Source organism: Pan paniscus, chromosome 20, assembly GCF_029289425.2.
Source record: "Pan paniscus chromosome 20, NHGRI_mPanPan1-v2.0_pri, whole genome shotgun sequence".
NCBI lineage: Eukaryota > Metazoa > Chordata > Mammalia > Primates > Hominidae > Pan > Pan paniscus.
Window position 1 is genome coordinate 24,714,258 of NC_073269.2, and position 14,361 is coordinate 24,728,618.

The 14,361-nt window shown below is 44.2% G+C and overlaps 2 protein-coding genes and 1 long non-coding RNA gene across 3 annotated transcripts in view; 1 reads left to right on the forward strand and 2 right to left on the reverse strand.

The window, feature by feature from the left end:
- Positions 1-7,689, reverse strand: part of LOC100984790 (zinc finger protein 506) — a 74,777-nt gene extending 67,088 nt beyond the window's left edge. The window contains exon 1 of the mRNA XM_063600066.1: positions 7,534-7,689. Coding sequence (XP_063456136.1) covers positions 7,534-7,536 — 3 coding nt within the window. The 5' untranslated portion in view covers positions 7,537-7,689. The remainder of the gene's footprint in view (positions 1-7,533) is intronic.
- LOC129394784 (uncharacterized) lies at positions 3,008-7,170 on the reverse strand. Its single transcript, XR_008622152.2, has 2 exons — positions 6,030-7,170; positions 3,008-5,323 (listed from the first exon to the last, which is right to left on the reverse strand). It is a non-coding gene; the product is annotated as an uncharacterized LOC129394784 (long non-coding RNA).
- Positions 7,690-11,657: 3,968 nt separating the features above from the next.
- ZNF93 (zinc finger protein 93) overlaps positions 11,658-14,361 on the forward strand; it is a 69,447-nt gene continuing 66,743 nt past the window's right edge. Inside the window, 1 exon segment of the mRNA XM_034944161.3 lies at positions 11,658-12,655. Coding sequence (XP_034800052.1) covers positions 12,437-12,655 — 219 coding nt within the window. The 5' untranslated portion in view covers positions 11,658-12,436.

The window sequence follows — 14,361 nt, forward strand, 5'->3', positions numbered from 1 at the left end:
ATGTAGAATTCTGTTCTCTATACCATTAGGGTACTTCCAGTTTTGTTTTTTCTAAGCTAACCTAAAAGAAACTTAAATCCCAGAATTTCTCTAATTTTAATATTTTCTAGCCACTGTCCTGTCAACTTTATACTATATACTAATATGCAATTTAAACAAATCCCTTATGGTTTCCTAGGGTAATTTTATTAAAAAAATAAATACGTACACTTAACAAAGTAAAATAAATAGAAATTATATGGCCGGCACTGTGGCTCACACCTCTAATCCCAGCACTTTGGGTGGCCAAGGTTGGTGGAACACGAGGTCAGGAGTTCAAGACCAGCCTGACCAAGATGGTGAACCCTTGTCTCTACTAAAAATATAAAAATTAGCTGGGCGTGGTGGCAGGCATCTGTAATCCCAGCTACTCAGGAGGCTGAGACAGGAGTATCGCTTGAATCTGAATGGCAGAGCTTGCGGTGAGTCGAGATTGTGCCACTGCACTCCAGAATGGGTGACAGAGTGAGACTTTATCTCAAAAATTAAAAAGTAATTAGAATAACAATTCTTCTGTTCATAAATATCCCTTATGTGTAGATGTCAGAAATCACAACAATATAAAGTGGCCCCAATAAACCTTAAGATTTTGGACACATCTATTTATTGTACCAACCATATGATGCATAATCCAATTATTTATCTGGTTGCTAGTGCAGACTAAAAGCTTCTGGGTTGTAGGAACCATGACTACTTCATGGTTTTTTTTTTTTATGGCCATATGAAATGGAAGCAACTAGTTTATCTATTCGGGTCTCCAGATCTCCTCCTTGTTTATCATCCAAGTACCAGGAAACTGGATAAACTCTCATCTGGGTACCAACCAAAGACACCTCTTGTATGAGGGGAGGAACAAACACAGATGACTCATTTCTCTTACACTGAGACCGAAGCAGAATTAACCATTTTTGTCAACCTGACACAATTCTGTTCTGGACATCCTCAAATGCCTCAAAGACACCTAGGTTATTGTGAGATTATTAGATATCATTGGGCTGATGGCCCAATGATAAGCCAGGCTGCAGACTCAGGCTGTTTCTAAATAGAAAATGGAACTGCCCTGGTGGAGCTCCAGAACTTGGATCACCCATTCTGATTTGCTAGCTCTTGGGTAAAAGAAAGAACAAAAATACTCTACTCCAGTATCACATTTTACAGGTAAATATAGTTGTGGTCATGGCTCTGGATACTTTGTGGCCTTGATCTCTCACTCCAAAGATGCTTATTTACACTTACGGATTCTGCCATCAGATTCTATTTCATCCTGGAACCTCTCACATCACTGTAGCAGGTCAATGAACAAGATGTGAAACATCTCACAGAGCCACATTCCCAAATGGGGGCTGTAAGCTGTCTTTGCTGACATCTCGCAAGGCAGAAAATGCCATTTGTTAGTTCTCTGTACATTCACAATCCAAAGTCCAGCCCTTTCTTGTAAATCCCAGGCAGAGGCCAGACCTTATCTGCAGATTCTAGGTAGGATCCACCTGGCTCTGCATCCTTTGGTGTTACAGCAAGTGGAGTACAATCCGAGGAGAGATCCCCTCATAGAGGCTCCTCTAGCACATTCTAAATGATAAGTCTACATGAAATAAAAAAAAAAAAGCTGACACAACATCAATATAAGTAGACAGTTTATTTGGGTCAAGCTTAAGGATTATAATCTGGGAGCAAAGATTCAAGTTGTCTGGAATCTACACTTTGGCATCAGTTACAAGAGGATTTGTAAAGACAAGAGAAGAACAGAGTAGGTAGACACAAAGTTGTTTGTCAGAAATTTTTATGTATTTAGAGAAATAGCACTTATTATTGATTAGATATATATAGTTATGGTTTAGGATATGGGATATAGTGTCCAACGTGTCATTATTAGTTTAATTTATAGCTACTTTTGGCAATCGTGAACAGTTTCAAGAGATGAATACATAGTTCAAAGGAGGGAGAAATAACTGCACTTTCATTTTCATGTCTCTGAGTTTGATAACCAAAGGACTTGCATTTTTTAGATAAAAGTTTTTTATTTCCCAAATCTCAAGACCTAAATTCAAAATTTGGAGCTGCAGATTTAGGGGCTGAAGGACTGGAGGAGCAGCAGATGTTACCTGAACATTTGTGAGCACTTTAGCAAGAGGAGACAGGGGAACGTGGAGATTCTCATGTCTCTGTGTCTACTAATGCACATGTTACTGTGATTGGGTTTCTGGGCTAAACAGTTTTTGTATCAGTTTCAGGCCTGAAGATACAAGAGTCATTGATAGAGGTAAAATGATTGATTGTTGCCCTGTGAAGTTTGTAGAAATGTGGTCTAGCCTCTCTAGAAGTGACTCTAGAGGACTATAGATACCAAATAGGAAGAGACACAATTCTGCCTCCATATTTAGGGGACAGCATGCATTTTGAAGCGCAAATGTGAGTTGACTGGAAGCCTGAGAGGAAAAGTCCCCTCTAGAGTAAATTCTGGTTGGCACCTTATGTGTTTTTATCATGTCTGGTAATTCTAGACAGTGTTTGGAAACTATTAAAAGAAAAATTTTCTCCAGCCCCAGAGAAACTCCACAAAAATAGCACAGAAAGAAAATGGTTTTATTACACAATTGAATTTAATTGTGACATGCATCATCATCAGTCTGCTTAAGGGATCGCAAAGACAGAAAGATGGTCACCATAATTAGTTCACAAATAGAAGAATTTCCAGCACCATATCATACATAGTTCATCCTATGAACAGATTGAAGAGGCCATCTGTGTATGCTAATTGCTTATATTCAATGACAAACTTTTCACATCTTCATAACAGGAAGTAGTTTAGTAGCTTTAATCCAGGTGCCTTCTGAAGGTAGGCTTTCATTGTGCTACAAAAATGGTTGAATAGGGTTCTATCTTTTTGGCTATTTACATTTTAGAGCAGTGGCTCTGTACTCCCTGGCATTGGGTTACAGCACTCCTGCTTGCTTTCTCCTGGTTACTAGTGGCCTCTTTTTTTTTTTTTTTTTTTTTTGAGACGGAGTCTCGCTCTGTCGCCCAGGCTGGAGTGCAGTGGCGCAATCTCAGCTTACTGCAAGCTCCGCCTCCTGGGTTCATGCCATTCTCCTGCCTCAGCCTCCCGAGTAGCTGGGACTACAGGTGCCTGCCACCATGCCTGGCCTGGCTAATTTTTTGTATTTTTAGTAGAGACGGGGTTTCACCATATTAGCCAGGATGATCTCGATCTCCTGACCTCGTGATCCGCCCGTCTTGGCCTCCCAAAGTGCTGGGATTACAGGCGTGAGCCACCGCGCCCAGCCTAGTGTCCTCTCTTGACCTATAACATCTGCCACTGAGGCACAGCCCAGAGCACAGCTCACATTTTATATGAACCCCATTTGCCACAGCAGCACTCTAGTGTCACATCAGAGAGTGAGGCCTGAGCTGCAGGAGGAGAGCCTGCAGGCCTCCTGGGTAGAATTACACCTTCACAATCATGAGAATGTGATTAGTTTTCAGCCTCAGTTTCTACGTATAGTAGGGACATGGAAAAAATACTGCTGAATTTCCAGCATAAGTCCAGATAGAAATAGCTCTAAAAGTTCTCGCTATGAAAGTCCACCTCATGTAGACACCATCGGATATGAATAGGGCTTTTGAAACAGACACCCAAAGCATTGGAGAGAAAAACAGATCTCCATCTGAGCCAGATTATTTTGAGAGAAAAAAGTTCAAAAGATCTTAAGAAAAAGCTCATATTAGATATAAGATTGATCAGCCAGAAAATATTCCCCTAAAAGCAATTTCTCTCTAAACACTCAAAGTGCACAGCTACTCTCAGCATGAGAAACATGAGCCTTATGAAAAAAAAGTGCAGTTTTTCAGAAGAATTTTATAGCCTTTTTCCCATCTTTGCTGATCTGTCATCTCCTAGCCATTAAATTGGGGTTCTATATTGAAATACATCTGACAACTTTCAACAACACTTTTTGATGAAGAAATAGAAACTGACTGTGTTCATATAGTGGAACATATTAGAACTGGCAACATCGTTAACTGCAGAGCTATTATGGTTTTTGGGTGGCCACATCACCTGTCTCCTGTAATAACAGCATTCCAATTTAGTAAAATAAAAGATACACAAATTGTGTTTACTCACAATTTTCCCTATTGAATAAAGCAATAAACATGTCACTAATATCTACTGTAAAAATTTGGTAGTAAATTTTCTTTGGATATTAGATATAAAGATCTAAGTATGAATAATTTTAATGAACCGGTCATAATGTATTCAGTATTTTTAAAAATTGCAACTACATAGCCAGGCATGGTGGCTCATGCCCGTAATCCCAGCACTTTGGGAGTCTGAGGCAGGCGGATCACCGGAGGTCGTGAGTTTGAGACCAGCATGACCGACATGGAGAAACCCTGTCTCTACTAAAAATACAAAATTAGCTAGGCCAGGTGTGGCACATGCCTGCAATCCCAGCTACTCAGGAGGTTAAGGCAGGAGAATCCCTTGAACCTGGGAGGCGGAGGTTGCAGTGAGCCGAGATCGCGCCATTGCACTCCAGCCTGGGCAACAAGAGCGAAACTCTGTTTCAAAAAAAAAAATTGCCACTACAGTTAGGTGCAGTGTCTCACACCTGTAGTCCCAGCACTCTGTTAGGCCGAAGCATGTGGATCACCAGGTCAGGAGTTCAACACCAGCCTGGCAAATATGGTGAAACCCCGTCTCTACTAAAAATACAAAAAAAATTACCTTGGCATGGTGCAGCGCGCCTCTCATCCCAGCTACCCGGGAGGCTGAAGCAGAAGAATCGCTTGAAGCCAGGAGGCAGAGGTTGCAGTGAGCCAAGATCAAGCCACTGCACTCCAGCCTGGCTGAAAAAGCAAGACTCCGTCTCAAAAAAAAAAAAAAAAAAAAAGAAAAAAAATTGCAACTATACTTCAGTTAAAACACTTTATATTTCAAAAGTATAAATAAAATAACCATTTAAGCGATTAATTCAAAGTAAGTATTGTGGCTTAATATTCATAGGATTGTAGAATACAGTGTTTATGGCTCATGCCTGTAATCCCAGTACTTTGGAAGAGTGAGGCAGGTGGATCACCTGAGGTCAAGATCAAGCTGGCCAACATGGTGAGACCCCATCTCTACTAAAAATACAAAAACCTACCCAGGCTTGGTGTTGCATGCTTGTAATCCCAGCTGCACGGGAGGCTGAGGCAGGAGAATCACTTGAACCCAGGAGGTAGAGGTTGCAGTGAGCTGAGATCAAGCCACTGCATTCCAGCCTGTGCAACAGAGGGAGACTGTCTAAAAAAAAATTGAGGTCAAAATAAGTAAACAAATCTTTTCAAGGTACAGATCCAATCACCCACCCCATCCTGTTCACTTACATGCGCAATAACCACCCTCCCAGGAGATACTGCACTATGCCCCAGTGAGTGCCCCAGGTGCATTTTACTTTGTAAGTTATTTATGCCATCTCACTGGGGTCAGTTTTTTGTCTTTTGGAGTGTTTTTTCACTATTTTTCTGCCCCTCACACAAGATAATCCAGAAGACAGAAATTATTTGTTTTCCCCTCAATACCAGCATCTGATTGACTGACCAGCAATGTGTCTCCTAGAAATGAAAGCCAGGTTGAGTGAAGACAATCTTCATGTCTCAAGGGGTTAGCTTTTCCAAAAAAAAAAAAAAAAGTGCACCAGGAGATGCCTTTCAGCCCCAAGGCTGCCACCTGCTCCCTTGAAAGTCTACACTCCATGCTTCAGGTGGTCCCATGGGAGAAAATGACCCAAGAGCTAATAGTCACTAGACACTCTAGCAGACATAGCCATGGTGGGTATGTTGGTTTATTCCCAGAAAGTACTAAAACCCAGGACCAGAAAAAAACTGAAGGTTGGCTGAGGACACATCATCCTACAAAGTTTCCAAAGGGTAATCTTGACCCAAAAACATTCCGGTAAGTTCTCTGGAAAAATAAAAGAAAAAGAGGCGCCAGACGCGGTGGCTCATACCTGTAATCCCAGCACTTTGGAACGCGGAGGCGGGCGGATCACGAGGTCAAGAGATCGAGGCCATCCTGGCCAACATGGTGAAACCTCTCTAGCTGGGCATGTTGGCACGTGACTGTAGTTCCAGCTACTCAGGAGGCTGAGGCAGGATAATTGCTTGAACCCGGGAGATGGAGGTTGCAGTGAGCCCAAATCGCGCGGCTGCACAACTGTAGGACCTCCCTCCAGTCTGGCAACAGAGCGAAAACTCTGTCTCAAAAAGCAAAACAAAAAAAAGAAAAAAGAAAAAGACACAAATATTTTTTACAATACAGTGTCAGGGGATTATTCTTTGCTTTCTTCTCCTGGGAAATATTTACAAACAGAAAACAAATATTTTCAATAGTGTTATGCCATGCTTTTTAAAGAATGATTAATTGAGGAACATGGGGTACACTTGAGGCCCTGCTTGGGACACATGTGAAAAATGCCAGGGAAAAATCAGTCCCCTGTGAGGTGTGAAAATAATTAATTGCACTTTTTGTTAAATTACTATATTAAGGGAAATAAAATTCAAGCTTAAACAACTATAAACTGCCAATTAAGCTCTGAATCATAACTAGGACATTTCCACCTCGATTGTACAAAATAAGAAACTACGTAACTATACCTTACCAACGATTGAATATGGTTTTCTTCATCATGCACCTTATAAATGTCTTTCCTTCAAGCCCCTACAATGGACCATAAAGTACAAACTATAGCTGGGTGCTCAACAATTCTTGAATCACTCTTTAATTAAATTATTTGATATTTTTGCGGCGACTCTCATAATTTTTTTTTTTTAGACAGAGTTTTGCTCTGTCGCCCAGGCTGGAGTGCAGTGGTAAGATATCAGCCCCTGCAACCTCCGCCTCTTGGGTTCAAGCGATTCTGTCACCTCTGCCTTCCAAGTAGCTGGGACTACAGACATTCGCCATCACACCCAGCTAATTTTTGTATTTTTAGTAGAGATGGGGTTTCCTCATTTTGACCAGGCTCGTCTTCAACTCCTGACCTCAAGTGATCCGCCCGCCTCGGCCTCCCAAAGTGCTAGGATTCCAGGCGTGAGCCACCGCGCAAGGGCCCATACATTTTTAATAGGAGAAAAGGGAAACTGTGAAGCCCACGCACCAAAGCTCTTCCCATTCATGAACTTGCATCCTGAGTCAGGATTCTCCCCTGAGGACCCTCCCGTGGTCCCTGCACGATCTGGGAGACACGTGGCGCCGTGGGTGCAGAGCTGCCCGGAGAGGGCTCCAGGCCAGGGCACAGTCACTGCGAGGGGAAGAGACAGGACGCCGGGGGGCCCGGGTGTGAGCGCAGCCTCCATCTTACGGCTTAAGGGGACTGAGGCCGAGCTGGGCAAGGAGAACTTGGGGCGCAGATTGCGGAGCTGACTGCGGGGAGGCCTGAGTTCCGCCACAGCCACTTCCCACCGGTTCCAACCAGTTCCTCCCCTGCTCTCGGGATGTCCGACGGCCCTCACCATTTCTAGGCTTCCAGGAGGTCCTGGCGTCTTAGCTGTGGATCTCCCAAAACCGTCAGGTCACAGGGCTGGGCCTCTAGCAGCAGAGGACACAGAGTAGTGAAGATGAGACCTAGAGCTCCAGGTGCAGTGAGAGACAAAGGCCCCGCCAAACTCGGAAGTCGACCTGTTCGCTCCAGCTGGGTGTCTGATTGGACGGTTTCCAGCCCAGCGTCCCTGATTGGATAATGCTTAAGGCCTCGCCCCTTCAGGCCCTAGTGAGAGAAGATGTGATAAGATGCTGCGCTGAGCAATGAAAGAGTCACAGCCTAAGCTGCATCTTTTTCAGGCAGGGCTTTCTCCCTGAGCTGAGCCAGGCCCACCCCAGAGCATGGGAAAATTCTCTCTTTTTTGCTCTCTCTTTTTGAATGTATTCGAAAGGTGAACGGAAGTACTTTGCTGTTATATTAATAATACGTAAAATTTTTGTTCAAGAGAAAATCAACTTTTACTTTGGTAATAGTGTATTATCAATACTAAAGCTAATTTTAATAAAACCTTATAAACAAATCAAATTTGTCATTTTTGACCTTTCGAGATTTGCATATATATTTTGTAATCTCTTGTAATTTTTAAACTATTTATATTTTATTTATATCTACATTCCTTTTATTTTTTCAATTTGAAACAACCTTTAAGTAATTTCAAACTGCTATAGGAGATAGAAAGCATTTAGGGACAGGGACTGTGGCTCACGCCTCTAATCCCAGCATTTTGAGAGGCCAAGGTGGGCAGACTACTTGAGGTCAGGAGTTAAAGACCAGCCTGGCCAACATGGTGAAACCCCATCTCTACTAAAAATACAAAAATTTAGCTGGGCATGCTGGTGCACACCTGTAGTCCCAGCTACTACAGAGGCCGAGGCAGAAGAATCGCTTGAACCCAGGAGGCAGAGGTTGTGTAAGGCCCAAGGGGTTCACCTTGCCCTTTGCCTAGACAGAGCCGATTCATCAAGACGGGGGAATTTGTGGAGGAAAAGTTAAATATTAAATTTGAACTCAATTGAACGTGGACACAAACAATGATCACGAAGTCCAGGAAGAGGTTGTGTGAGACCTTTGATGCGTTCATCCAGTGCTGTTTTGGAGAAATCTCTATTTCCATCTATTCCTATACTTTACTTATTGAAAAACGATAGACAATCACAAAAGCAAGTTGACCTTTTTGTGTTCCTTGAGCCCAGTCACTAAGGGCCCTCATGACTGGGCTTTATGCCAAATAAAAGAGCTGGGATCCCAGATGGCGCCGAAGTTTCATGAGACCTCTCCTCGTCTGTGCATGGACGAGTGGCCGACTCTGAAGCCCAGGCTGTGGCTTCCTGGTCTGGTGGTGAATCCTCCACAGTCTGGGGAGTGTGGTGTCTGACTCTGGATCCCAGGGCTGGAAACTCAAGGACTTCCCATATCCCAGTTCTCCCCCTTGTCATGCCCCATCTGGTGAGTTTTGGGGGAACTCATGACCCAAGTCATAATTGGAATTTCAGGCCTCATAAAGACATCATGGTTGAAGCAGAGGTGTTCTGTTTCCAGCAAAGCCCTATAGGAAGCTAACAATTGCTTCTAGAAAGAGGAATAAGCTTTGCCGGCCTATGACAGTTTCTGGGTCCAAAACCTGAAATGTACCTCTTCCCATCTTGTTTCTGCCTAACGCTCCAATTAGCATGTTGATCTAGGACAGTTACTTGCAGTTCTACTGGCCCATCCCGTATGGACCATAGATCCAAGGCCAGCTGCACCACTTGTTTAGCTTGTTCAAAAGCCGTGCTCTCCTTCTCTCCCCAGTGAAAGTCATAGCGTTTTCTAGTGACAGCATGCAGAGGTTGTAAAATGTTACCCAAGTGGGGAATATGATGTCTCCAGAATCCAAACGAGCCAATAAATTTCTGAGCTTCCTTTTTAGCGGTAGGAGTTTCGAATTCTAGTATTTTAGCCTTACCCTTTGATAAAATGGACTATTTCCTCCCATTCCATAGGATGCAACCAGCTCCTATCTTGACACATTAACCTATAAGCAGTAAGCAAACACCATCCACTCTGGGAGATCCCTCAGCATCTGCTTTGCTGACTGGAATCCCCTGCAGCCCTTCATGCACAGTCAAAGGTTTAAATTGCACTAATTTAGATTCCCAATTCTCACAAAGGCCAGTTCCCCTGGACCATTCAACTGCCAAGGGGGAGAAGTGGGGGATTTCCCATCTCTGGATATGGGAAGTCCACGAGCCTCTAGCCCCGTCCTTGTGGCCAAAAAGTGGCACACTTTGGTTTTCGAATCCTGTTTGTGACACCAAAAATATTCGCGTGGGAAACGCATGAGGGGAGAAGGAAAGACACACACACAACACCTTTAATGGTAAACAAGTTTATTCCACATAAGTGGCAATGCAGATATACTAAGCAAATGATATAATAAGCAAATCAATATAACAAGCAGATTGATATAAGAAGCACATTGATATAATAAGCAAATTGCAATGGGAAGAGGAGAAAGGAAAAGATATATATATATATATTTACACTCACTAGAGTATGGAGGTTTCACCACCAAGGTTGTAAGCAATAGCCTGGGTTCCAGAGTCAGCCACTCATTTCTGCACAGATGAGGAGAGGTCTCATGAAGCTTTGGAGCAGTCTAGTACCCTCAGTTTTTTGTAACGAGTTGTTTGGAAGGAGGTCCAGTCACGGGGGCCTTCCGCAACTGGGCACAAGGAACACAAAAAGGTCAACTTGTTTTTGTGATTGTCTATTGTTTTTCAATAACTAATGTATAGAAATAGATTGAAATAGAGATATCACTGAAACAGCTCTGAATGAACAACTCAGAAGGCTCACACAACCTGTTCCAGGACTTGGTGACAATTGTTTGTGTCCACCTTCAATTGAGTTCAAATTTAATATTTAACTTTTCCTCCACAAATTCCCCTGTCTTGATAAATCATCTCTGTCTAGGCAAAGGGCCAGGGGAACCCCTTGGGCCTTACACAACCTCCGCCTCCTGGGTTCAAGCGATTCTCCTGCCTCAGCCTCCGTGGTAGCTGGGACTACAGATGTGCACCAGCACGCCAGGCTAATTTTTTTTTTTTTTTTTTTTTTTTTTTTGAGACGAAGCCTCGCTCTATCGCCCAGGCTGGACTGCAGTGGCGCAATCTCGGCTCACTGCAAGCTCCACCTCCCGGGTTCACGCCATTCTCCTGCCTCAGCCTCCCGAGTAGCTGGGACTACAGGCGCCCACCACCGCTCCCTGCTAATTTTTTGTATTTTTAGTAGAGACAGCTAATTTTTTGTATTTTTAGTAGAGATGGGGTTTCACTGTGTTGGCCAGGCTGGTCTTTAACTCCTGACCTCAAGTATTCCACTCACCTTGGCTTCCCAAAGTGCTGGGATTACAGGCGTGAGCCAACGCACCTGTCCCTAAATGATTTCTTTCTATCTCCTATAACAGTTTGAAATTACTTAAAGGTTGTTTCAAACTGAAAAAATAAAAAGAATGTAGATATAAATAAAATATAGTTAAAAAATTACAGGAGATTACAAATTATATATGTAAATCTCGAGAGGTCAAAAATGACAAATTTTGTTTATTTACAAGGTTTTATTTATTTATGTATTTATTCATTTTTGGAGACGCAGTCTCACTTTGTCACCCAGGCTTGAGTGCAGTGGTGCGATCTTGGCTCACCGCAACCTCTGCCTCCTGGGTTCAAGCCATTCTCCTGCCTCAGCCTCCTGAGTAGCTGGGACCACAGGTGCATGCCACCACGCCCGGCTAATTTTTTGTATTTTTAGTAGAGACAGGGTTTCACCGTGTTAGCCAGGATGGTCTCGATCTCCTGACCCAGTGATCTGCCCTCCTCAGCCTCCCAAAGTGCTGGGATTACAGGCCTGAGCCACCGCACCTGGCTTTACAAGGTCTTATTAAAATTAGCTTTAGTATTGATAATACACTATTACCAAAGTAAAAGTTGATTTTCTCTTGAACAAACATTTCATGTATTATTAATATGACAGCAAAGTACTTCTGTTCACCTTTTGAATACATTCAAAAAGAGAGAGAATATGAGATAGAATTTTCCCATGCTCTGGGATGGGATGCTCAGCTCAGGGAGGAAGCCCTGTTTGAAAAGGCTGCAGCTAGGCCAGGCGCGGTGGCTTACGCTTGTAATCCCAGCACTTTGGGAGGCCGAGGCGGGCGGATCACCTGAGATCGGGAGCTCGAGACCAGCCTGACCAACACGGAGAAACCCTGTCTCTACTAAAAGTACAAAAAATTAGACGGGCGTGGTGAGGCATGCCTGTAATCCCAGCTACATGGGAGGCTGAGGTAGGAGAATCGCTTGAACCCGGGAGGTGAAGGTTGCGGTGAGCCAACATCGTGCCATTGCACTCTAGCCTGGGCAACAAGAGCGAAACTCCGTCTCGGTGGGGAGAAAAACGAAAGAAAGAAAGAAAGAAAGGAAGAAAGAAAGAAAGAAAGAAAGAAAGAAAGAAAGAAAGAAAGAAAGAAAGAAAGAAAGAAAGAAAGAAAGAAAGAAAGAAAGAAAGAAAGAAAGAAAGAAAGAAAGAAAGAAAGAAAGAAAGAAAGAAAGAAAGAAAGAAAGGAAAGAAAGAAAGGAAGGAAGAAAGGAAAGAAGGAAGGAAGGAAGGAAGGAAGGAAGGAAGGAAAGAAAGAAAGAAAGAAAGAAAGAAAGAAAGAAAGAAAGAAAGAAAGAAAGAAAGAAAGAAAGAAAGAAAGAAAGAAAGAAAGAAAGAAAGAAAGAAAGAAAGAAAGAAGGCTGCAGCCTAGGCTATCACTCTTTCTTCACTCAGCCCAGTATCTGATCACATCTGTCACTCAGCGACTGGGGAGGCGGGGCCTTAAGCATTATCCAATGAGGGACGCTGGGCCGGAAACCGTCCAATCAGGCACGCAGCTGGAGCGAACCACATGGTTTCTGGGGGCCTTTGTTTCTCGCTGCAGCGGGAGCTCCAGGTTTATCCTCTGTGTTCTGTGTCCTGTGCTTGTAGAGGCCCGTCCTCTGTGGCCGTGTGACCTGCAAGTGTTGGGAGAGCCACAGCTAAACCCCGGGACCCCTGGAAGCCTAGAAATGGTGAGTGCCGGGTCCAACGTCCCGAGAGAGGGGAGAGGCTGTTTGGAACGGTGGGAAGTGGCTCTGGCGGGACTCTGCTTCCTCACAGTCAGCTCCACAATCTGCCGCCGGAGTTCTCCCTGCCCAGCTCGGCCTCAGTCCCCTTCAGCCATAAGATGGCGGCTGCGGTGACATCCGGGGCCCGGCACAGTGACTGTGCCCTGGCCTGGAGCTTTCTTTCAGCAGCTCTGCACCCGCAGCACCGCGTCTCTCCCAGATCATGCAAGGACCACGGGAGGGTCGTCAGGGGAGAATCCTGACTCGGTTCCCTGCGGGTTCATGAATGGGAAGAGCTTTGGTCCGTGGGGTTGTTAGAAACAAGCGCTTGGTGCCGCAAAACAACGCAAAACAAAAACCTACCCAGCACTTAGAAAATTTCACAGGAAGGCATATTTACTTCTGAAGAAGGGTGCTGCTCGCGTCCGTCCTGATCGCAAGAGCACACGGAAGAAAGGAAGGAAGGTTTTTTTTTTTTTTTTTTTTTTTTTTGAGGCGGAGTTTTGCTCTTGTGGCCCAGGCTAAAGTACAATGGCGCGATCTCGGCTCACTGCAACCTCCGTCTCCCGGGTTTAAGTGATTCTCCTGCCTCAGCCTCCCGAGTAGCTGGGGTTACAGGCATGCGTCACCACGCCCGGCTGATTTTGTATTTTTAGTAGACATGCGGTTTCACCTTGTTGGTCAGGCTGGTTTTGAACTCCCGAACTCAGTTGATCCGCCCGCCTCGGCCTCCCAGTTTGAAAGGGGTTTTTAACCCTAAACGCCGTTATTGCCTCTGTGTCCTTCCCCCATTGGCCGGGGTCTGACCTCACAATCTAGGCTGACCCCACAATCTAGGCTGACCCGATTGGCTACTTTCCAAATAAGGAAGGGGTTCGGGTCGCAGATTGGAACTGGCGGTTTGGGTTGTTTACGGAGCGGGTGTCTAGGTACAAAGAGGTACAAAAAAGTTGGTCCTAAGAACAAGGAACAAGAAAGTTAGGCCTTTGAAGAGGAATCTATTGTATCTGTCAGGGTTCATAGTTTCCCTTTTCTCCTATTAAAAATTTATGGGGCCGGGCGCGGTGGCTCACGCCTGTAATAACAACACTTCAGGAGGTCGAGGTGGATGGATCACTTGAGGTCAGGAGTTGCAGACCAGCCTGGCCAAAATGGGGAAACCCCATCTCTACTAAAAGTACAAAAATTAGCTGGGTGTGATGGCGAATGTCTGGTTTTCTGTTTCTGCATTAGTTTTCTGAAATAATGGTCTACAGCTTTATTGATGTTATTGCAAAGGACATGATCATTTATCTTTAAATGGCCAGAGAGTATTCCATGATGTTTATGTACCATATTCTGTTTTTACTAAATCTTTTATTTTATTTTATTTTTGGAGACAGAGTGTCACTTATTGCCCAGGCTAGAGTGCTGTGGAGTGATGCAGCCTTATTTAGCCTCAACCTCCCTGGCTCAAGCAATTCTCTCCTACGTCATCCTTTCAAGTAGCTGGATCTACACGCTGGTGTTACCACGCCTGGCCAATTTTTCTCTTTGTATTTTCTGTGGAGACAGGATTTTGCAATGTTGCCCAGGTTGGTCTTAAACTTCTAAGCTCAGGCAATCCACCTGCCTCAGCCTCCCAGAGTGCTGGAATTACAGGCATGAGCCACCGCATCTGACCATACCGT